This window comes from Ylistrum balloti, unplaced genomic scaffold (assembly GCF_031769215.1).
Source record: "Ylistrum balloti isolate Yb309-2 unplaced genomic scaffold, AGI_CSIRO_Ybal_v1 Utg369566, whole genome shotgun sequence".
NCBI classification, from domain to species: domain Eukaryota; kingdom Metazoa; phylum Mollusca; class Bivalvia; order Pectinida; family Pectinidae; genus Ylistrum; species Ylistrum balloti.
In genome coordinates, this window is record NW_026781864.1 from 927,386 (window position 1) to 954,778 (window position 27,393).

The following is a 27,393-nucleotide window of genomic DNA, read 5'->3' on the forward strand; positions in this document are numbered from 1 at the left end:
AAAATGGGATTGAAATGCAAATACAATGTATATGTTTTGCTGTTTTGGAATATTAAGCAGGGTTATCATCAGGGTGGTCTGGAAAACAAAATGATATCTTGATATACACCCACGTTTATAACAGTAATTCTCATGCAGCTACTCGATTTTTTTTTTCTGAAAGTGAGATACTTTTTTTTATACTTGTGGAAAATATATGTTGGGCAAAGCTTTATAACTGTTTATAAATCTGTATTATTGTAAAATGGGGCAAGTCTTGACACCTAAGTAAATCTGTTTACTTAGTGAAAATCTCTTCTGACAGTTAACTTTTAAACATTAAGAAACCTTTATACTTAGGAACAAATCTTCACACACAGGTAAACCTTTATACTTAGGAACAAATCTTCACACACAGGTAAACCTTTATACTTAGGAACAAATCATCACACACAGGTAAACCTTTATACTTAGGAACAAATCTTCACACACAGGTAAACCTTTATACTTAGGAACAAATTTTAACACACAGGTAAACATTTATACTTAGGAACAAATCTTCACACACAGGTAAACCTTTATACTTAGGAACAAATCATCACACACAGGTAAACCTTTATACTTAGGAACAAATCTTCACACACAGGTAAACCTTTATACTTAGGAACAAATCTTCACACACAGGTAAACCTTTATACTTAGGAACAAATCATCACACACAGGTAAACCTTTATACTTAGGAACAAATCTTCACACACAGGTAAACCTTTATACTTAGGAACAAATTTTAACACACAGGTAAACATTTATACTTAGGAACAAATCATAACACACAGGTAAACATTTATACTTAGGAACAAATCATCACACACAGGTAAACCTTTATACTTAGGAACAAATCATCACATACAGGTAAACCTTTATACTTAGGAACAAATCATCACACACAGGTAAACCTTTATACTTAGGAACAAATCTTCACACACAGGTAAACCTTTATACTTAGGAACAAATCTTCACACACAGGTAAACCTTTATACTTAGGAACAAATCTTCACACACAGGTAAACCTTTATACTTAGGAACAAATCTTCACACACAGGTAAACCTTTATACTTAGGAACAAATCTTCACACACAGGTAAACCTTTATACTTAGGAACAAATTTTAACACACAGGTAAACCTTTATACTTAGGAACAAATCTTCACACACAGGTAAACCTTTATACTTAGGAACAAATCATCACACACAGGTAAACCTTTATACTTAGGAACAAATCTTCACACACAGGTAAACCTTTATACTTAGGAACAAATCTTCACACACAGGTAAACCTTTATACTTAGGAACAAATCTTCACACACAGGTAAACCTTTATACTTAGGAACAAATCATCACACACAGGTAAACCTTTATACTTAGGAACAAATCTTCACACACAGGTAAACCTTTATACTTAGGAACAAATCTTCACACACAGGTAAACCTTTATACTTAGGAACAAATCTTCACACACAGGTAAACCTTTATACTTAGGAACAAATCTTCACACACAGGTAAACCTTTATACTTAGGAACAAATCTTCACACACAGGTAAACCTTTATACTTAGGAACAAATCTTCACACACAGGTAAACCTTTATACTTAGGAACAAATCTTCACACACAGGTAAACCTTTATACTTAGGAACAAATCTTCACACACAGGTAAACCTTTATACTTAGGAACAAATCTTCACACACAGGTAAACCTTTATACTTAGGAACAAATCTTCACACACAGGTAAACCTTTATACTTAGGAACAAATCTTCACACACAGGTAAACCTTTATACTTAGGAACAAATCTTCACACACAGGTAAACCTTTATACTTAGGAACAAATCTTCACACACAGGTAAACCTTTATACTTAGGAACAAATCTTCACACACAGGTAAACCTTTATACTTAGGAACAAATCTTCACACACAGGTAAACCTTTATACTTAGGAACAAATCTTCACACACAGGTAAACCTTTATACTTAGGAACAAATCTTCACACACAGGTAAACCTTTATACTTAGGAACAAATCATCACAGGTAAACCTTTATACTTAGGAACAAATCTTCACACACAGGTAAACCTTTATACTTAGGAACAAATCATCACAGGTAAACCTTTATACTTAGGAACAAATCATCACACACAGGTAAACCTTTATACTTAGGAACAAATCTTCACACACAGGTAAACCTTTATACTTAGGAACAAATCTTCACACACAGGTAAACCTTTATACTTAGGAACAAATCATAACACACAGGTAAACCTTTATACTTAGGAACAAATCATAACACACAGGTAAACCTTTATACTTAGGAACAAATCTTAACACACAGGTAAACCTTTATACTTAGGAACAAATTTTAACACACAGGTAAACCTTTATACTTAGGAACAAATTTTAACACACAGGTAAACCTTTATACTTAGGAACAAATCTTCACACACAGGTAAACCTTTATACTTAGGAACAAATCTTCACACACAGGTAAACCTTTATACTTAGGAACAAATCATCACACACAGGTAAACCTTTATACTTAGGAACAAATCTTCACACACAGGTAAACCTTTATACTTAGGAACAAATCTTCACACACAGGTAAACCTTTATACTTAGGAACAAATCTTCACACACAGGTAAACCTTTATACTTAGGAACAAATCTTCACACACAGGTAAACCTTTATACTTAGGAACTTCTTCACACACAAATCTTCACACACAGGTAAACCTTTATACTTAGGAACAAATCATCACACACAGGTAAACCTTTATACTTAGGAACAAATCTTCACACACAGGTAAACCTTTATACTTAGGAACAAATCTTCACACACAGGTAAACCTTTATACTTAGGAACAAATCTTCACACACAGGTAAACCTTTATACTTTTTCACACACAGGTAAACCTTTATACTTAGGAACAAATCATCACACACAGGTAAACCTTTATACTTAGGAACAAATCTTCACACACAGGTAAACCTTTATACTTAGGAACAAATCTCACACACATCACACACAGGTAAACCTTTATACTTAGGAACAAATCTTCACACACAGGTAAACCTTTATACTTAGGAACAAATCTTCACACACAGGTAAACCTTTATACTTAGGAACAAATCTTCACACACAGGTAAACCTTTATACTTAGGAACAAATCTTCACACACAGGTAAACCTTTATACTTAGGAACAAATCTTCACACACAGGTAAACCTTTATACTTAGGAACAAATCTTCACACACAGGTAAACCTTTATACTTAGGAACAAATCTTCACACACAGGTAAACCTTTATACTTAGGAACAAATCTTCACACACAGGTAAACCTTTATACTTAGGAACAAATCTTCACACACAGGTAAACCTTTATACTTCACACACAGGTAAACCTTTATAACAAATCTTCACACACAGGTAAACCTTTATACTTAGGAACAAATCTTCACACACAGGTAAACCTTTATACTTAGGAACAAATCTTCACACACAGGTAAACCTTTATACTTAGGAACAAATCTTCACACACAGGTAAACCTTTATACTTAGGAACAAATCTTCACACACAGGTAAACCTTTATACTTAGGAACAAATCTTCACACACAGGTAAACCTTTATACTTAGGAACAAATCTTCACACACAGGTAAACCTTTATACTTAGGAACAAATCTTCACACACAGGTAAACCTTTATACTTAGGAACAAATCTTCACACACAGGTAAACCTTTATACTTAGGAACAAATCTTCACACACAGGTAAACCTTTATACTTAGGAACAAATCTTCACACACAGGTAAACCTTTATACTTAGGAACAAATCTTCACACACAGGTAAACCTTTATACTTAGGAACAAATCTTCACACACAGGTAAACCTTTATACTTAGGAACAAATCATCACACACAGGTAAACCTTTATACTTAGGAACAAATCATCACACACAGGTAAACCTTTATACTTAGGAACAAATCTATCACACACAGGTAAACCTTTATACTTCACACACAGGTAAACCTTTATACTTAGGAACAAATCTTCACACACAGGTAAACCTTTATACTTAGGAACAAATCTTCACACACAGGTAAACCTTTATACTTAGGAACAAATCTTCACACACAGGTAAACCTTTATACTTAGGAACAAATCTTCACACACAGGTAAACCTTTATACTTAGGAACAAATCTTCACACACAGGTACACCTTTATACTTAGGAACAAATCTTCACACACAGGTAAACCTTTATACTTAGGAACAAATCTTCACACACAGGTAAACCTTTATACTTAGGAACAAATCATCACACACAGGTAAACCTTTATACTTAGGAACAAATCTTCACACACAGGTAAACCTTTATACTTAGGAACAAATCTTCACACACAGGTAAACCTTTATACTTAGGAACAAATCTTCACACACAGGTAAACCTTTATACTTAGGAACAAATCTTCACACACAGGTAAACCTTTATACTTAGGAACAAATCATCACACACAGGTAAACCTTTATACTTAGGAACAAATCTTCACACACAGGTAAACCTTTATACTTAGGAACAAATCTTCACACACAGGTAAACCTTTATACTTAGGAACAAATCATCACACACAGGTAAACCTTTATACTTAGGAACAAATCTTCACACACAGGTAAACCTTTATACTTAGGAACAAATCATCACACACAGGTAAACCTTTATACTTAGGAACAAATCTTCACACACAGGTAAACCTTTATACTTAGGAACAAATCTTCACACACAGGTAAACCTTTATACTTAGGAACAAATCTTCACACACAGGTAAACCTTTATACTTAGGAACAAATCTTCACACACAGGTAAACCTTTATACTTAGGAACAAATCTTCACACACAGGTAAACCTTTATACTTAGGAACAAATCTTCACACACAGGTAAACCTTTATACTTAGGAACAAATCATCACACACAGGTAAACCTTTATACTTAGGAACAAATCTTCACACACAGGTAAACCTTTATACTTAGGAACAAATCTTCACACACAGGTAAACCTTTATACTTAGGAACAAATCTTCACACACAGGTAAACCTTTATACTTAGGAACAAATCATCACACACAGGTAAACCTTTATACTTAGGAACAAATCATCACACACAGGTAAACCTTTATACTTAGGAACAAATCTTCACACACAGGTAAACCTTTATATCAAATCTTCACACACAGGTAAACCTTTATACTTAGGAACAAATCTTCACACACAGGTAAACCTTTATACTTAGGAACAAATCTTCACACACAGGTAAACCTTTATACTTAGGAACAAATCTTCACACACAGGTAAACCTTTATACTTAGGAACAAATCATCACACACAGGTAAACCTTTATACTTAGGAACAAATCTTCACACACAGGTAAACCTTTATACTTAGGAACAAATCTTCACACACAGGTAAACCTTTATACTTAGGAACAAATCTTCACACACAGGTAAACCTTTATACTTAGGAACAAATCTTCACACACAAATCTTCACACACAGGTAAACCTTTATACTTCACACACAGGTAAACCAAACAAATCTTCACACACAGGTAAACCTTTATACTTAGGAACAAATCTTCACACACAGGTAAACCTTTATACTTAGGAACAAATCTTCACACACAGGTAAACCTTTATACTTAGGAACAAATCTTCACACACAGGTAAACCTTTATACTTAGGAACAAATCTTCACACACAGGTAAACCTTTATACTTAGGAACAAATCTTCACACACAGGTAAACCTTTATACTTAGGAACAAATCTTCACACACAGGTAAACCTTTATACTTAGGAACAAATCTTCACACACAGGTAAACCTTTATACTTAGGAACAAATCTTCACACACAGGTAAACCTTTATACTTAGGAACAAATCTTCACACACAGGTAAACCTTTATACTTAGGAACAAATCTTCACACACAGGTAAACCTTTATACTTAGGAACAAATCTTCACACACAGGTAAACCTTTATACTTAGGAACAAATCATCACAGGTAAACCTTTATACTTAGGAACAAATCTTCACACACAGGTAAACCTTTATACTTAGGAACAAATCTTCACACACAGGTAAACCTTTATACTTAGGAACAAATCATCACACACAGGTAAACCTTTATACTTAGGAACAAATCTTCACACACAGGTAAACCTTTATACTTAGGAACAAATCTTCACACACAGGTAAACCTTTATACTTAGGAACAAATCTTCACACACAGGTAAACCTTTATACTTAGGAACAAATCTTCACACACAGGTAAACCTTTATACTTAGGAACAAATCTTCACACACAGGTAAACCTTTATACTTTCACACACAGGTAAACCTTTATACTTAGGAACAAATCTTCACACACAGGTAAACCTTTATACTTAGGAACAAATCTTCACACACAGGTAAACCTTTATACTTAGGAACAAATCTTCACACACAGGTAAACCTTTATACTTAGGAACAAATCTTCACACACAGGTAAACCTTTATACTTAGGAACAAATCTTCACACACAGGTAAACCTTTATACTTAGGAACAAATCTTCACACACAGGTAAACCTTTATACTTAGGAACAAATCTTCACACACAGGTAAACCTTTATACTTAGGAACAAATCTTCACACACAGGTAAACCTTTATACTTAGGAACAAATCTTCACACACAGGTAAACCTTTATACTTAGGAACAAATCTTCACACACAGGTAAACCTTTATACTTAGGAACAAATCTTCACACACAGGTAAACCTTTATACTTAGGAACAAATCTTCACACACAGGTAAACCTTTATACTTAGGAACAAATCTTCACACACAGGTAAACCTTTATACTTAGGAACAAATCTTCACACACAGGTAAACCTTTATACTTAGGAACAAATCTTCACACACAGGTAAACCTTTATACTTAGGAACAAATCTTCACACACAGGTAAACCTTTATACTTAGGAACAAATCATCACACACAGGTAAACCTTTATACTTAGGAACAAATCATCACACACAGGTAAACCTTTATACTTAGGAACAAATCTTCACACACAGGTAAACCTTTATACTTAGGAACAAATCTTCACACACAGGTAAACCTTTATACTTAGGAACAAATCTTCACACACAGGTAAACCTTTATACTTAGGAACAAATCATCACACACAGGTAAACCTTTATACTTAGGAACAAATCATCACACACAGGTAAACCTTTATACTTAGGAACAAATCTTCACAGGAAAACCTTAATACTTAGGAACAAATTTTAACACACAGGTAAACCTTTATACTTAGGAACAAATCTTCACACACAGGTAAACCTTTATACTTAGGAACAAATCATCACACACAGGTAAACCTTTATACTTAGGAACAAATCTTCACACACAGGTAAACCTTTATACTTAGGAACAAATCTTCACACACAGGTAAACCTTTATACTTAGGAACAAATCTTCACACACAGGTAAACCGTTATAGTTAGGAACAAATCTTCACACACAGGTAAACCTTTATACTTAGGAACAAATCTTCACACACAGGTAAACCTTTATACTTAGGAACAAATCTTCACACACAGGTAAACCTTTATACTTAGGAACAAATCTTCACACACAGGTAAACCTTTATACTTAGGAACAAATCTTCACACACAGGTAAACCTTTATACTTAGGAACAAATCTTCACACACAGGTAAACCTTTATACTTAGGAACAAATCTTCACACACAGGTAAACCTTTATACTTAGGAACAAATCTTCACACACAGGTAAACCTTTATACTTAGGAACAAATCTTCACACACAGGTAAACCTTTATACTTAGGAACAAATCTTCACACACAGGTAAACCTTTATACTTAGGAACAAATCTTCACACACAGGTAAACCTTTATACTTAGGAACAAATCATCACACACAGGTAAACCTTTATACTTAGGAACAAATCTTCACACACAGGTAAACCTTTATACTTAGGAACAAATCTTCACACACAGGTAAACCTTTATACTTAGGAACAAATCATCACACACAGGTAAACCTTTATACTTAGGAACAAATCTTCACACACAGGTAAACCTTTATACTTAGGAACAAATCTTCACACACAGGTAAACCTTTATACTTAGGAACAAATCTTCACACACAGGTAAACCTTTATACTTAGGAACAAATCTTCACACACAGGTAAACCTTTATACTTAGGAACAAATCTTCACACACAGGTAAACCTTTATACTTAGGAACAAATCTTCACACACAGGTAAACCTTTATACTTAGGAACAAATTTTAACACACAGGTAAACCTTTATACTTAGGAACAAATCTTCACACACAGGTAAACCTTTATACTTAGGAACAAATCTTCACACACAGGTAAACCTTTATACTTAGGAACAAATCTTCACACACAGGTAAACCTTTATACTTAGGAACAAATCTTCACACACAGGTAAACCTTTATACTTAGGAACAAATCTTCACACACAGGTAAACCTTTATACTTAGGAACAAATCTTCACACACAGGTAAACCTTTATACTTAGGAACAAATCTTCACACACAGGTAAACCTTTATACTTAGGAACAAATCTTCACACACAGGTAAACCTTTATACTTAGGAACAAATCTTCACACACAGGTAAACCTTTATACTTAGGAACAAATCTTCACACACAGGTAAACCTTTATACTTAGGAACAAATCTTCACACACAGGTAAAACTTTATACTTAGGAACAAATCTTCACACACAGGTAAACCTTTATACTTAGGAACAAATCTTCACACACAGGTAAACCTTTATACTTAGGAACAAATCATACACAGGTAAACCTTTATACTTAGGAACAAATCTTCACACACAGGTAAACCTTTATACTTAGGAACAAATCTTCACACACAGGTAAACCTTTATACTTAGGAACAAATCTTCACACACAGGTAAACCTTTATACTTAGGAACAAATCTTCACACACAGGTAAACCTTTATACTTAGGAACAAATCTTCACACACAGGTAAACCTTTATACTTAGGAACAAATCTTCACACACAGGTAAACCTTTATACTTAGGAACAAATCTTCACACACAGGTAAACCTTTATACTTAGGAACAAATCTTCACACACAGGTAAACCTTTATACTTAGGAACAAATCTTCACACACAGGTAAACCTTTATACTTAGGATCTTCACAAAGGTAAACCTTCACACACAGGTAAACCTTTATACTTAGGAACAAATCTTCACACACAGGTAAACCTTTATACTTAGGAACAAATCTTCACACACAGGTAAACCTTTATACTTAGGATCAAATCTTCACACAGATGTAAACCTTTATACTTAGGAACAAATCTTCACACACAGGTAAACCTTTATACTTAGGAACAAATCTTCACACACAGGTAAACCTTTATACTTAGGAACAAATCTTCACACACAGGTAAACCTTTATACTTAGGAACAAATCTTCACACACAGGTAAACCTTTATACTTAGGAACAAATCTTCACACACAGGTAAACCTTTATACTTAGGAACAAATCTTCACACACAGGTAAACCTTTATACTTAGGAACAAATCTTCACACACAGGTAAACCTTTATACTTAGGAACAAATCTTCACACACAGGTAAACCTTTATACTTAGGAACAAATCTTCACACACAGGTAAACCTTTATACTTAGGAACAAATCTTCACACACAGGTAAACCTTTATACTTAGGAACAAATCTTCACACACAGGTAAACCTTTATACTTAGGAACAAATCTTCACACACAGGTAAACCTTTATACTTAGGAACAAATCTTCACACACAGGTAAACCTTTATACTTAGGAACAAATCTTCACACACAGGTAAACCTTTATACTTAGGAACACATCACACACAGGTAAACCTTTATACTTAGGAACAAATCTTCACACACAGGTAAACCTTTATACTTAGGAACAAATCTTCACACACAGGTAAACCTTTATACTTAGGAACAAATCTTCACACACAGGTAAACCTTTATACTTAGGAACAAATCTTCACACACAGGTAAACCTTTATACTTAGGAACAAATCTTCACACACAGGTAAACCTTTATACTTAGGAACAAATCTTCACACACAGGTAAACCTTTATACTTAGGAACAAATCTTCACACACAGGTAAACCTTTATACTTAGGAACAAATCTTCACACACAGGTAAACCTTTATACTTAGGAACAAATCTTCACACACAGGTAAACCTTTATACTTAGGAACAAATCATCACACACAGGTAAACCTTTATACTTAGGAACAAATCTTCACACACAGGTAAACCTTTATACTTAGGAACAAATCATCACAGGTAAACCTTTATACTTAGGAACAAATCATCACACACAGGTAAACCTTTATACTTTTGACAATTCTATACACACAGGTAAATCTTTATACTTTTGACAATTCTATACACACAGGTAAATCTTTATACTTAGGAACAAATCTTCACACACAGGTAAACCTTTATACTTAGGAACAAATCATCACAGGTAAACCTTTATACTTAGGAACAAATCTTCACACACAGGTAAACCTTTATACTTAGGAACAAATATTAACACACAGGTAAACCTTTATACTTAGGAACAAATCTTCACACACAGGTAAACCTTTATACTTAGGAACACACAGGTAAACCTTTATACTTAGGAACAAATCTTCACACACAGGTAAACCTTTATACTTAGGAACAAATCTTCACACACAGGTAAACCTTTATACTTAGGAACAAATCTTCACACACAGGTAAACCTTTATACTTAGGAACAAATCTTCACACACAGGTAAACCTTTATACTTAGGAACAAATCTTCACACACAGGTAAACCTTTATACTTAGGAACAAATCTTCACACACAGGTAAACCTTTATACTTAGGAACAAATCTTCACACACAGGTAAACCTTTATACTTAGGAACACATCTTCACACACAGGTAAACCTTTATACTTAGGAACAAATCTTCACACACAGGTAAACCTTTATACTTAGGAACAAATCTTCACACACAGGTAAACCTTTATACTTAGGAACAAATCTTCACACACAGGTAAACCTTTATACTTAGGAACAAATCACTTTCACACACAGGTAAACCTTTATACTTAGGAACAAATCTTCACACACAGGTAAACCTTTATACTTAGGAACAAATCTTCACACACAGGTAAACCTTTATACTTAGGAACAAATCTTCACACACAGGTAAACCTTTATACTTAGGAACAAATCTTCACACACAGGTAAACCTTTATACTTAGGAACAAATCTTCACACACAGGTAAACCTTTATACTTAGGAACAAATCTTCACACACAGGTAAACCTTTATACTTAGGAACAAATCTTCACACACAGGTAAACCTTTATACTTAGGAACAAATCTTCACACACAGGTAAACCTTTATACTTAGGAACAAATCTTCACACACAGGTAAACCTTTATACTTAGGAACAAATCTTCACACACAGGTAAACCTTTATACTTAGGAACAAATCTTCACACACAGGTAAACCTTTATACTTAGGAACAAATCTTCACACACAGGTAAACCTTTATACTTAGGAACAAATCTTCACACACAGGTAAACCTTTATACTTAGGAACAAATCTTCACACACAGGTAAATCTTTATACTTAGGAACAAATCATCACACACAGGTAAACCTTTATACTTAGGAACAAATCTTCACACACAGGTAAACCTTTATACTTAGGAACAAATCTTCACACACAGGTAAACCTTTATACTTAGGAACAAATCTTCACACACAGGTAAACCTTTATACTTAGGAACAAATCTTCACACACAGGTAAACCTTTATACTTAGGAACAAATCTTCACACACAGGTAAACCTTTATACTTAGGAACAAATCTTCACACACAGGTAAACCTTTATACTTAGGAACAAATCATCACAGGTAAACCTTTATACTTAGAAACAAATCATCACACACAGGTAAACCTTTATACTTAGGAACAAATCTTCACACACAGGTAAACCTTTATACTTAGGAACAAATCTTCACACACAGGTAAACCTTTATACTTAGGAACAAATCTTCACACACAGGTAAACCTTTATACTTAGGAACAAATCTTCACACACAGGTAAACCTTTATACTTAGGAACAAATCTTCACACACAGGTAAACCTTTATACTTAGGAACAAATCATCACACACAGGTAAACCTTTATACTTAGGAACAAATCTTCACACACAGGTAAACCTTTATACTTAGGAACAAATCATCACACACAGGTAAACCTTTATACTTAGGAACAAATCTTCACACACAGGTAAACCTTTATACTTAGGAACAAATCTTCACACACAGGTAAACCTTTATACTTAGGAACAAATCTTCACACACAGGTAAACCTTTATACTTAGGAACAAATCTTCACACACAGGTAAACCTTTATACTTAGGAACAAATCTTCACACACAGGTAAACCTTTATACACACACAGGTAAACCTTTATACTTAGGAACAAATCTTCACACACAGGTAAACCTTTATACTTAGGAACAAATCTTCACACACAGGTAAACCTTTATACTTAGGAACAAATCTTCACACACAGGTAAACCTTTATACTTAGGAACAAATCTTCACACACAGGTAAACCTTTATACTTAGGAACAAATCTTCACACACAGGTAAACCTTTATACTTAGGAACAAATCTTCACACACAGGTAAACCTTTATACTTAGGAACAAATCTTCACACACAGGTAAACCTTTATACTTAGGAACAAATCTTCACACACAGGTAAACCTTTATACTTAGGAACAAATCTTCACACACAGGTAAACCTTTATACTTAGGAACAAATCTTCACACACAGGTAAACCTTTATACTTAGGAACAAATCTTCACACACAGGTAAACCTTTATACTTAGGAACAAATCTTCACACACAGGTAAACCTTTATACTTAGGAACAAATCTTCACAGGTAAACCTTTATACTTAGGAACAAATCTTCACACACAGGTAAACCTTTATACTTAGGAACAAATCTTCACACACAGGTAAACCTTTATACTTAGGAACAAATCTTCACACACAGGTAAACCTTTATACTTAGGAACAAATCTTCACACACAGGTAAACCTTTATCTTAGGAACACACACAGGTAAACCTTTATACTTAGGAACAAATCTTCACACACAGGTAAACCTTTATACTTAGGAACAAATCTTCACACACAGGTAAACCTTTATACTTTTGACAATTCTGTACACACAGGTAAATCTTTATACTTTTGACAATTCTATACACACAGGTAAATCTTTATACTTTTGACAATTCTATACACACAGGTAAATCTTTATACTTTTGACAATTCTATACACACAGGTAAATCTTTATACTTTTGACAATTCTATACACACAGGTAAATCTTTATACTTTTGACAATTCTATACACACAGGTAAATCTTTATACTTTTGACAATTCTATACACACAGGTAAATCTTTATACTTTTGACAATTCTATACACACAGGTAAATCTTTATACTTTTGACAATTCTATACACACAGGTAAATCTTTATACTTTTGACAATTCTATACACACAGGTAAATCTTTATACTTTTGACAATTCTATACACACAGGTAAATCTTTATACTTTTGACAATTCTGTACACACAGGTAAATCTTTATACTTTTTACAATTCTTTATACACATAGGTTTATTAATGTAAATAATGTAGACATTGGTTTTCTATATCAACTGCACATTTAAGTTTTTGATCTTTGTTGTTGAAAGAGAGAGAGGTGACAAATTTCAAGACAAATCTCAGATACTATGAAAGCTTACCTTGTAATTAAAGTGTGGTTCTTGGGCTGGAAAAGCAGCCAACTTAAACACAAATAATGATGTGTAATTACTTCTTACTTCACAAAAATTCTGGAAAGTTTTGTCTATTTGAAATCAATTAATTATTTTCCAATTTGTGTAAGAATAATAGTAAAACAAATTGTCCTGATTGAGTTGACATGTTACAATATACATGTATCTGATTCTGTAGATTTGTTTTGATAAACTTATTTTGTAGTCTACTTTTTATCCCGATTTTAAGTGAAATTGTTTGTAGATATGTGTCCTACACTAATACTTACTTGCCTTTTTGTAACTAAATAATTTAGATTTTAATACCCCAATGAGTTTTTTCCCTTTTGACTTAAGTTGTCTGCCCTTGTGTATTACAGAGACGTGTTGACAATAGCAGTGGTTGATGCTGTCACGTGTCTGCTGGCAGGATTTGCGATATTTGCTACTTTGGGTTACCTTGCTGAGAACCAACAGACAGATGTAACTAGTGTGATAAAACAAGGTCAGTTATTGTTGAATTGTCAAAACATTCATAGAAATTATACTTATTAGTTGGTTGCATGTTGTTAACTGATTGAGTACAAGTGATCAAGTCAACCAGCTTTAGCTCAAGTTTTAGCTTACTTGACCTGAAGGGCCAAGTGAGCTACACAGATACCGCGCCGCCCGAATCCAACATTAAGCATCAACTTTTTCTACAAATTGCTACTAGTCATCAACAACTGAATTGATTTTGTCAAAATTTTCATCTGAAGCATTCTTAAGTGAAGGGAATCAGTTTTGTTTAAACAAATGATCTGGCTCCTTGGAGTGAAAGGGGCGGGCCCAATAAGGGGAAATAGAACAAAGTCTTTGAAATTATTCCTCCTTTAGCAATGATTGGATTTTTGGCTAAATTTGGTCAAAAGTATTCTTTGCATCTCACTCTCTTTGGGAAAAGAGGCAAGGCCTGATAATAGTGTTTTAAATACTTTTTCCATTAGTTGAAGTTTTTTTAAGTTAATCATTTTTTTAATGTGCTGTGCCCTATGCATCATGTGTAAACTTTTTATTTTAAACCTTACCTGTCTTTCAGAGGGACTTGGGTTGGGCCTTAAAAGGGAAATTAGTCAATATTTTGCTTCAAAACACTACTTCTCTTTAATGCTTGAACGGATTTCAACCAAATTTGGTGTGAAACTTCATTGAGAGTGGAGAATCATTTCTTAAATTCAGAAATTTGATTGACCCCTAGATAATAGGAATGACCTTGATCCACTTAAAGGTTGCAGGGATCCAATATGTTAGAATCTCTTAATGACTTCTTTTCAATTACCAAAAGGCCAAGGATGATAATATTAGGCCTGTAGCATGTTAGGATGTAGGGCTTCCAACTTTGTCAATATGAATAACATTGACCTACTTTCAAGGTCACAGGTATCAAATGTGTTAAAATGTTTAATGACTTCTCAATTAGCAAAGGGCCCAGGGTGATGATATTGGACCAACTTTCGAGGTTACAGGGGTCAGATGTGTTGACATGCTTAAGCAACTTCTCATCAATAACCGAAAGACCGAGGGTCTTGATATTGGACCTGTAGCTTGCTTTTCCAACAAGCAATATGTGCGGAGTAATAAAAAATTTTGTAGTGCATTTAGGCTGTCGAGTAGTGGAGCAATTTATTTAAGGCCTATATTGCCTCTTCCATATATAGGTTTTTATAGTCAAATGATTGCTAAGACCAATGGGCCTCTTGACTGCAAAATAAACCAGGTGAGCAATTCAGGCCCTGTAAGCCCCTTGTTCTTTCTTGCTCCCCTGGTTGGAAGGCCAAGATAGCTTGTGCTGTGGCCTGTGGCTTATTGTCCATTTGTTGTCCAGCATTAACTTTCTCTTTTAAACAACTTCTTCTCAATAAACAATGGACCAAGTGTTTGACCTTGACTTATGTTCATGGTCATAGGGGTTGGATTTGTTAAAACCTTCTAATTACTTCTGTTCACGAACTGAAAGGCCTAGAGGTATGATATTTGGTTTTAATGTTTCTAAGATGAAGCCCACCAAATTTTGTGGAAAGAAATCGCCTTCATCTATATTCAAGGTCAAAGGGGTCAGATATGTTAAAACCTTTAAATAACTTTTCATGAACTAAAAGGAAGGCCTAGAGGTGGGATATTTTGCTGGAATCTTCCTCAGATGAAGCCTGACATAGTTAATAAAAAGATATGACCTTGACCTATATTCAAGGTCAGAGGGGTCAGATATGTTTAAACCTTTAAATGACTTCTTCTCATGATTGGAAAGGCCTAGAGGCATGATATTTTGAAGGTATATATATATATATACCAAGTGAGCACTGCAGGCCCATTGGGCCTGCCCCTCTTGTTTAATTTATCTTATAATCTTTTCTACTTGTTTGTTGGAGCGTATTTTGAAAGGTTAAACCCTAACTGATTAAAGATGTCATGCCTCTGTCATGTCAGGGTCATCACATCATGTAGACTCATTTTAATGAAATTCTTTAATACCTGGTATGATCACACCTCAAATGGATTAAGTATTTTCGGAATCAAAGTTCAAAATTAAAGTCAGTGTTTCTAGCATTCATGTCTTGTGTTTTGTGTTTTAAGAAGATATTGATAAATATTGATAAAGTGAAGGATGACAATAAGAGATGTGATATTAAAAAGAATCTAATTGAATGTTGTATTTCCTGTATAGGTCCAGGGCTTGTGTTCATAATTTACCCAGAGGCCTTCACAACCATGCCTGTCCCACAACTTTTCTCCATTGTCTTCTTCTTCATGCTTATCTGTCTAGGTATAGACAGTCAGGTGAGTTTCGTACTCGATAGAAAGACAGATTCATGATGAAAAATTGATAACTGACATAAATTACAGACAGATAAACAGATCACTGACAGATACACTGATTACTGACAGAATAAATTTGCTGCTGATGCTGCAAAATATCAGTTTCATAGCATGGTAAGATTTTTAGATTCATTTTTGTAAGAAAATAAAAAATTAAAAATGTTATATATTCTATCCTATGACAGCAAGATTCAAGCCATAGAAATGGTTGTTTCAGTTGGAAAAATCATTTTTAAGATGGATGCAGTTGAAATACCAACCTTTGACAGTTTAATATTTTGTTTTTGTCAGTTTGCATCTGTGGAAGTGATTGTGACAACCCTGAATGACCACTTTGGGAAACAGGTGAAGAAGTACCTTAAGCGTAAAGAGGTCCTGGTTTTCATCGTTTGTGCCTTCTCTTTCTTATGTGGACTGCCTAATGTGGCACAGGTGTGTAAAAACTGGGTTCTGCCATTTTATGGTAGGAATATAGTGTTACTCATGTCCCTTCACGTTCTATTCTGAATTGGTGTCATATTTTGAAAACCTCTCAACAGGTTAGGTTCTTATATTCCACATAGTAACACATAACCTTCCATCCATCCTTCTGTCCATCCCTTCATCTATCTAGCCTTCCACTATTTTGTCAGGACTGAATATCCTACACTACCTGCCATTGGAACTTTGGGGTATGGGTTTGCCTTGAAAAGGTGGTGTGTAATGTATCCGAAATTAGGTCACCCTGGCATATATTTTGACCTTTGACCTATATCACCATTCACCAGGGCAATTTGAGTGTAATTCTTGGATGAAGCACTTAAAGGTAGGGAGTCACTTGTCTGATCATGTGGGTTTTCTGCAGGTTCTCTGATAGGATGCCATTACATGTTGATTCAGGTCAAAAGTGATTGATATTAGGTATATACTCAACAAAAAAAGAAAGGTTAACATGTTTCCTTGGCGAATACCTGTAAATGAGTGAAAACAACTAACTTGTATCTTCGCTTGAATTTCATAAACATTCAAACTGACAACTGTTCCTTAGATCCTTAGGACTTAGAAATCACCGAATCTTGCTATCTATCAACTTTATCATTATGCCCCGGCTGTCACAAGCACAGAGAGAAAGGGCAGTAGGCATGATCCAGGCTGGGGAGTCTCGCCGTGAAGTTGCACGGCATTTTGGTTGCAGTGTTAAGACAATTTGCCAGTTGGTAAGTTGTGTAAACCAAACTGGGTCAACATCCGATCGTTCCCGAAGCGGCCGACCCCATAAAATGACCGCCAGGGATGACCATCGTATACGATTGATACACTTGCGCAATCGATTCGTAACCGCAGTAGAGACTACAGGGACATTGTTTGGGCGTCGTGTGTCTCCTCAAACAGTTCGCAACAGGTTGAGGGCCTACCAATTGAAAGTGCGGCGTCCCTACACTGGACCCAATTTGTTGCGACATCACCATAATAATCAGCGTAACTGGACCCGTGTTCACCGTCGTTGGGCCTTACGACAATGGAACAATGTTGTTTTCAGATGAGTCCAGGTTTTGTCTGCAACACTGTGACGGAAGGCGCAGAGTGTGGAGGCGACGAGGTTTTGCGAACTGCTGCGTCGCAGAACGGGACTGCTTTGGCGGCGGAAGTGTAATGGTTTGGGGTATTTGTGGGGGGACTCGTACCAGGCTTGTTGTGTTAAATGGCAATTTAACCAGCATTCGATAACGGGATGAAATTTTAAGACCAGTGGTTCTGCCATTCTTAAGACGCCATGGCGTTGGCGCCATTTTTCAACAGGATAACGCACCAGCGCACACCAGTTGCGTCAGCAGAACTTTCTTGCAGCAGAATAACATACAGGTGTTAGATTGGCCATCTAAATCACCTTATTTGTCACCGATTGAGCGTGTCTGGGATGTTCTTGAGAGAACGTCAAAATCAGCCGTCAAACTTGCAGGAGCTGGCCCAAGCCTTGATCGCTGAATGGAACAACATCTCTCCTTGAATTATCCGCCGGTTTACGAGTTCCATGCAACGATGCTGCAATGCTGTTTACTTCGCAAACGGTTGGCCATACCCGTTACTAATGGTGTTACCTTTGAAATTGACCCCAACGTCCTTTACAGTCGAATAAAATCAACTGAACGCAAAGTTTTATAATGAACCATGACTGCAGTTTTATCAGAATTGATCAATTACTTTATTCGTACATGATTGGTAAAGATTTATGAAGGGGTTAATTAATTAATCATAGAATAAAGTAGTGTTACCTTTCTTTTTTTGTTTAGTATATGTCTGGTTAACAGTTGTTGTATAATGAACACATTATCATGTCAGATGTGATCAGAGATATTGTATCCTTTACATAGTTTATTTGTACTTTTCCAGGGAGGACTGTATTTCTTCTCCCTCCTCGACCATTATGCTGCAGCTGTGTCTCTCATGTATCTCGCCTTTTTTGAGGTGATTGCCATTACATGGATTTATGGTATGTACACCACACTACCTAGTTACACAAACAGTCACCTCCATGACTGTAAGTACAAGGTGTTCATCCCCAGGCCTGTTGTCCTGTAGTAAGCCCATCTCCATTATGATAATTTGGATGTTAATTTTTCATCCCCAGGCCTGTTGTTCTGTACCAAGCCCATCTCCATGACTATAATCAGTTTTTATTTATTCGTTGCCCACGCATGTTGTTCTGTAATAAGCCCACCTCCATAACTATAAATCTGAGGAAATATGTTCGCTGCCACAGACTTATTTCTTGAGAAATGCAATTGTTCAATTATTGCTGGAGATGTTAAATATTTATTAATTTTGATGTGAATCATGTGGTTATTTCATTTATTTTAAACTTACACAGGTGCAAATCGACTTTCCAACAATGTTAAAGAAATGAATGGCAGCCGACCGAATCGGTTCTTCACTTTCTGCTGGTACTTTGTCTCTCCAATCCTGATATTTGTAAGTAGATAATGATATTACTTCAGAGACTGGTTTGCTCCCTGATATGTTGTACTTTTGTCTGAATAACATTCAACATTCTGGGTTTTAACGGTTTGGGCAACCTTTTGGTAGATATCAGCAAGTATGAAATGTAAATGTTTTGTTCATATGTAGAAACATGGGATTAAATGAAGAAAATTATTGAACATGGGAAAGAACTCAAGGTATGCCTAAAATTAGCCTGCCTAAAGAAAACCTTAATTTATGTTTACCAAGAACATTATCTCAACATGACTTCCATGGATTACAAAAATAACACTTGTACACAGTTCTCTATGTTTTGCTGATAGACAGATAAATGTGTATCTTGTAACATGAAGCAGAAAAGTTTAAATTCAAATTTTAAGATTCCGTTTTTTAAAAGTTAGAAATCGTGATGTAAAAATTCTTAATTCTAAGGATGGAAATGTGAAAAAATGGATCCCTCAACAATAAAGGTGATAGTTAAAGAGAATACTTAGTCAAATAGTCCAAATCCCAAAACTTTTGTAAGAAAAATACATCAATTTTTGCTTTATGCTTTTGGTCAAACCGCAAAAATTTGTGCCAAATTATAAAAAGGACTTTTTAAGTGTTTTGTCTGAAGTTCTCTGTAATTGTGTTTTATTTACAGGTTATCTGGCTGTTCAGTATGGTTATGTACAAACCATTCCAACTAGCTAACTACACCTACCCAGTTTGGGCCAGTGCGCTTGGTTGGTTCTTTGCATTGTTGTCGGTGATATGTGTACCTTTGGGCATGATTCACGCATTCTACATGGCCAAGGGAGACAACTTATGGCAGGTAAGATCAAAGACTTCATGTAATTTTGTATAAAGTAGGTATAATATGTAATGGAAATTGACAAGTTTCATATTCAACCCAATCAGTACACAGTGCACGTTTGAAAACAAAAGTGAGATGTAGTAAAGGAAATTTCACTCTAGTTACCCCACAGCCCGAAAGGTTGAGCATGCACGGCGTCCGTCCGTCCAAAATTACATACCGCTTATTATCTCAAAAACTACATCACCGGTCATCACCATTTTCACTGGGGATGTTGGGCCTATGGACCTATACAACCCATTCTTGAGATAACTTTCCACTCGCCCCAACCACACATTTCCAACTTTATAATAAGGCTGTGGAGTATTGCCCGCGCTTGCAGAGCTATTTTTTAAGACAATATATGATTTTGAAATAGGAATCTTTAAATCTTTCAGCTATAGATAATTTATAGCTGGGTATATTACTTAATGTTGGTATATAGGAGGCAATTTACAGTTAAAAGGGGAGATTATTTACTATAAATTCAAGGAAATAAGTTTTTACAAGTTTAATTTAATCTGTAATGGTATCCATCTTCGTTCCCTTAACGAAAGGATATGGTGCTTGAAGTTATAGGTGTAATGTATGGATCTATATAAAACTTTATAAATTTGATGTAATGTTTCAGAGATTCAAGAACACGCTGAAGTCTCCCCTACCTGACAGTGTGCTACCATCTAATACATCTTACTACACTGGTGATATTGTCATTTCAAACGGCAAAATCCCGGAGAAAGAGCCGCTGAATAAACCAGACCTTGATACGACTACGAAAGTTTGATTCCTGTGAGGGTGGCATATAGACATTGAAATCCATTTTCTATTTTTGTATTTTCATTTACTTTCAAAATATTTCACTTCTCAATATCACACATGCATATTAACTAATTTATTTTTGTCAAATCCTCCACATAAAAACCATTCTTCAGTGATGGAGAAATTCTGCAAAATTGTTATGTAGCTATTCCTTGAAAACGACAGCTCCAAGAACCTATATATAGCTCTGGTGCAATGTTCAGTTTATACAAATCACATTTCATACTTCAAAAGCACCAGAATTGATTTTCCTGTTTGGATTTTTTTCTTATTGTTTGATAATTTGGTGAAGATGTACTTTTATATTGCATTTTGTAGACCTAGTTTTCATCATTTGAGCTTGAGTTGAGAAAATGTTTTGTTACAACCAGTGTGACCAAACTTTGATAAGTATCTCATTTTACAATCAAACTACTGAGACTTGACTCCATCAGTTTAAACAGTATAAGGGAATTAGTAACTTATGTTACAATCAAACTACTGAGACTTGGCTCCATTAGGTTAAACAGTATAAGGGAATTCTGTAGGAACTGCTTGATGTTGAATTAATGTAGGAATCTTGTTGACATGCTGTAAAATCACATTAATTTCTATAGGGTACTTTTTTGTTGAATTTGTTGGTAATGTAGATAAAATTTATAAATTCACAACAGATATAAGTTGACATTATAGCATTAAAGGAGTTTGAAGAAGATTTAACCACGAAATCAAGTGCCAACAAAAACATACATATTTCTTTAAAAAAAAAACCCTGAAATTTGAGCTCCATGAAAATATTAAACAATGATAGATACAATGTGTACAACACTTTTATCTGAATCATGGATCGACAATTGGAGTTTACAAGTTTTTTGTTAGATATGTTGACTTTGTCAGGGACCCACATTGAAAGATGCAGAAGTCCTATAATTGTAATCATGATGTCTGTCGATCTCTTATGATTTGTTTCAGCACAGTATCTAATGTTCTGTTGCAAGTTTTTCTCTCAAACTTTCACCCGATGCTTCTTTGAAGAAAGGGCTTGTGTGGGAGTTATTTTTGGGTCATGGGGTTCAAAGGTCAAGGTCACTGCAAAATAATTCTGTTTAGATTATTACTTTCAAACGACCTTCATGCCTCCTTCACAGGAAATGTAAGCTCTCATATATGCTTTGTGTATTATATTCAGAGGTCAAAGGTCAATGTCACTTTACTAATTATAGAAATAGGAATATACCGTATCTGACTGTTGCTGGTAGATTATGAAATGATGAAGAAAATCACAGGCCAAGGTCATCAGGTCAAAAGTCAAGGTCTAATGTAGAGGTCAAATTTGAAATGTTTTAGTTGTAAATTTTTTTTTTCTGATATAATGAGGCATAATTAGTTGAGATCAAATGAAAACTCATCTGACTACACATCAAGGTCACGAGGTCAAAGGTCACAGACCAAAGGTCAAGGTCAAATTTGAATAATTAGTATCTCACAAGTAATTTTTTGTATTGATAAAGCAATGAATTTTTTGATAACAATGTAACACTCAGGTTTAGATTTGGCTACACTGGTGACTATTTCCTGGTGTAGGTCATTACTTTAAGTGATATAGCTTTCACAACATTAATCATCTCCAACATCATACAGAAAAACAAATTGTTTGGATCTTGTTTACCTTATGTTTTTTTAGTTGTAAGGTCAAGTTTCAATTTGTTTGTGAAGATGACATAGTATCGCATGTTTTTTTTATGAATGTAAATGTCCATTGCACTTAGATTTCATTTATTTGTACACATCAACCATTGCTTAAATGAAGTATATTTTGCAGAATTTTTTCATGTTTACACTTTGAGGATTTGAATATTTCACTTTTTAAGACTGACCACGAGACTGTAGTAAATGATTTTGTACGTTAACTTTAAAAAACCCATGTTCATCATCATTAAATATATACATTATTGACAGTATGATGTGAAATGATATATTTCAGTGGTGGAATCACTGTAAAGGGTGGATATTTAGTTACATGGTAAAAAAAAAGCATTCAGATTATTACTGTTTTGGCCCTCCTTTTCAAAATCCTGACTCTACCACTGACTTCTACAGTTGTTGCGCCAGTGCACCAAGTCATTTTATATATTTTTGAGAAACTGAGTTTGGAGAGATGTACAGTCAGTAGTGTCTATTATACATAGTTTAAGGCTGTTAATGACAAAATGAAAAATACATTTCAGTTCAGTTTGTTGGCCAGATAATAATCATTTTAAGTATATTATGAAACTTTACTTGAAGGTTGGTACGGGGTTTTTACATTTTATATCCTACAACCAGTCAGAAGTCTGTATGTTCATTGATACTTCCATCAATATTCACACTGTTAAATTACTGGGATTTCCACGGCTTCCTAGTAGACTTATTGAATGTTTTGAAATCATGAACAGTTTTTAACGACTGAGTAAGTCCGGATATATTTCAGCAAATGAGTAACCAAGGTAACAGCCAGGATATATTTCAGTATACAAGTAACGAGGGTAACAGCCAGGATATATTTCAGTATACAAGTAACGAGGGTAACAGCCAGGATATGTTTCAGTATACAAGTAACGAGGGTAACAGCCAGGATATATTTCAGTATACAAGTAACGAGGGTAACAGCCAGGATATATTTCAGTATACAAGTAACGAGGGTAACAGCCAGGATATATTTCAGTATACAAGTAACGAGGGTAACAGCCAGGATATATTTCAGTATACAAGTAACGAGGGTAACAGCCAGAATATATTTCAGTATACAAGTAATGAGGGTAACAGCCAGGATATATTTCAGTATACAAGTAACAAGGGTAACAGCTAAGTAAAAGCAAGTTACTATTTGATCTGTAGATGAAGAAAACATTAGTTTAAGAGTAAAACATTTCCACCATTTTCGTTTTTTACTACTTTGCTGATAAAAAAAGTAGGTCATTATGGTCCATTTGCATATTGTCTGTGACAAAAAAAATTCTAACGTTAAAGATTCTGCGATTCAATTATCTGTTTCTTTTGCGGAAACTTTTATCTGAATTGATGTTTGTGGACAGCTACAGGGTATTTACATTTTGTTTTTGGTGTTTTTTGTTAGTTAAGTACAAAGCAATTTTGACACAGGTTGTCAATTTGTATTGTTTTATTTTAAGATGTGACTCATCAAGTTGATTGAAAAACGAAACATTCAAATTATGTGACTTTAGATGTAGATATTTACAAACCATTATATACTTGATTTTTGTCTCCGAAATAAGGAAATATCCATACATTTCAAAAAATTATTTTTATTCAACTGGTTTGAAAAAAAGGAATTATTTAGGCATGGTATGATTTGCAATTGTTGTGTTTTGTTCTATATTTTTGTGCTGCAAAGACAAATGTTTTTGTACCTGGGTATGATGTATAACACATCCTAGTTGATTTAGGAGATGTACATGCTAGCTTACCCATATGGAAGGCAAGTTGTAGCCTTATGATTTACGTTGTGTCTTGAGTAAACCTTTGTATGATGTATATAAAGTGTGGTACATATGTAATTCATATTAATAAAATTTTTTGTTTATAACAATTTAGACGTCACCATGGTTACGTTTATGTAATTATGGGATTCGTTTAAAGAAACTGAAATTTAAAAAACAAAATGGTCGTGATGATTGTAAGAACTTTAAGTAAAGCTGGATCTTCTTTGGGGCTCTCTGCATGTATTCCTGACATGAATGTGTTCTGTTTTCATGTTCATGGTAAGAGGCGCCAATACAAGAAAATGTTTTTATTGCAAATTTCTCCCTGAAAGATCTCCGATCGTGTAATACAGAATTTATACAGTTCTGTAATTAAAATTTTTAATAGAAATATTTGCTCCACTTTGTTCATCATGTCATCTCCATAGTTTGAATGGAAACATTGTAACAGGTTTTTGTAAGTTTAATTATAACATGACAGAGTTGATTATGTCGAGAAGGACTCTGTATTTTCATATTCCTTATTTACAACCATAATGAGAAGAATATTGTACATATATCAACAACATTAAAGCTGTGGTGCTCATTTATTATATAAATAAAAGATATTTCCAAGCATGAAAAATCGGCATTGTAATCGCCTACAAACATATACCAGGTTGTCAGTGTTTGAATTATGTGTTGATTAAGTAGGAACTAATTTTTATTCGACCATTTTCATCATCTGCAAATAAAACATGTACTTGTTACCACTTTCCTTAAGAATAAATATTTATAAATATGTACTGCATAGTTGTATAAATAAAACTGAAGTTTGATCCATTATTCAATATGGCTGCGGTCATTTTAAATTCTGACTATGGAAGTTTGTCAAAGTTTTTACCCAAAAATCTGATAGATGTAAAACTTTTGAAACATGCTTAGTATTGGACCCAGTTGCTCAAACTCTCATTTGAGTCGGAATTAATTTAACTTCCGATGGTGTCTTAGTCCTGCTAAAACATCTCCTTTTCTCGTCGAAGAGTAGTCACACAAAAAGGTGACGAAACGTTATTCCAGTTATTTGACACAACAATGGTAACGGCAATAATCTGATTATATTTTGGTATGTTTTATATGCTTCAGGTTTTGTATCAAAACCAGCTAATTCTTAGGTTACCTGTTCTATGGGTCCATAGGCGTCTCGATATAAAATAGTTGTATTTAACGATACATGTATATTGTGATATATTTTTCCTAATTACGTATAAGTTTTTTGCATTATTTCTTCATTATCATTGTTTTTTTGGCTGATTACCTGTTACATACACTGAATGTAATTAGGTGTTTAGATGTATGTGGTAATCAGGTCATTATCTTAAGATGTCCTCACCGACTTAACTTTATAATGCGAGTGGAACTTTTTTTATTAGATATATGTATTTAGTATGGTATTATCCTCATTTAGTGTTCCGACTTATAGAACGGTCTTTTTATGAAGAAAAACTCATGTTTATAATCGTTCAAGAATTCATACAGATCAACTGGCAACTGCAAAGAAACTTCCAAATGTGTGCTTTAGGAAAAGTATTTCTTTCAATGAAGGGGTTTCAGAATTTACCTTGTCTTCAGTGTTTCGATCAAATCCAGAAATTTCTACTGAGCCAATCTGACTGTATTAGATAGATCTTAGACTAAATGTTTGCTTTATGGCAGCTATTTGTTATCAACTTGTCCAACATTGTACCACTCCATTTCAAAACTGAGCTTAAGAACGTTGCCTAAGCCATCATTTTATCACGTGTGGTACAATGTATTATGGAAAGGTAAAAAAATTCATTGATAGATCAAGAACCATAGAGTTTCATATCCTTTTCTCATAATTGAATTGAAACCAAAAGTTGGCATTAGACGAGCTGTCAGGAGCAATGCTGACTTTACAGCCAAGCATAGACCTAGCTAAATCTAGTATAATTTGCTGTAAAAACATCAAAATTCCTAGCCAACCCAAGACTAGGGGAGGTGTACAAGACATGTTGTTGTGAGGAGGTGTACAAGACATGTTGTTGTGTAGAGGTGTACAAGACATGTTGTTGCGGGGAGGTGTACAAGACATGTTGTTGTGAGGTGTACAAGACATGTTGTTGTGGGGAGGTGTACAAGACATGTTGTTGTGGGGAGGTGTACAAGACATGTTGTGTAGAGGTGTACATGACATGTTGTTGTGGGGAGGTGTACAAGACATGTTGTTGTGGGGAGGTGTACAAGACATGTTGTTGTGGGGAGGTGTACAAGACATGTTATGACTGGACTTAAATATTTAGTCATTTTATTGATTTCAACTTCGTTTCTGATCTACAATTGTAATGTGGAAAAATGTGTTATTGTTATTAATTATTACAATGCTGGCAGGTAAATTGTTTAGTACAATTGATTTGTATGGAGCTGAGACTGTTTAGAAAATTAAGTTAGCAATACAAAAGATTATGGCACATAATAA

The 27,393-nt window shown here is 34.5% G+C and overlaps 1 protein-coding gene across 1 annotated transcript in view; it reads left to right on the forward strand.

The window, feature by feature from the left end:
* Positions 1 to 21,812, forward strand: part of LOC132555630 (sodium- and chloride-dependent GABA transporter ine-like) — a 69,352-nt gene extending 47,540 nt beyond the window's left edge. Inside the window, exons 9-15 of the mRNA XM_060220016.1 lie at positions 14,363 to 14,487; positions 16,687 to 16,799; positions 17,130 to 17,270; positions 19,209 to 19,308; positions 19,687 to 19,787; positions 20,443 to 20,613; positions 21,266 to 21,812. Of these exons, the coding sequence (XP_060075999.1) occupies positions 14,363 to 14,487; positions 16,687 to 16,799; positions 17,130 to 17,270; positions 19,209 to 19,308; positions 19,687 to 19,787; positions 20,443 to 20,613; positions 21,266 to 21,418 (904 nt within the window). The 3' untranslated portion in view covers positions 21,419 to 21,812. The remainder of the gene's footprint in view (positions 1 to 14,362; positions 14,488 to 16,686; positions 16,800 to 17,129; positions 17,271 to 19,208; positions 19,309 to 19,686; positions 19,788 to 20,442; positions 20,614 to 21,265) is intronic.
* The last annotated feature ends 5,581 nt before the right edge of the window (positions 21,813 to 27,393 follow it).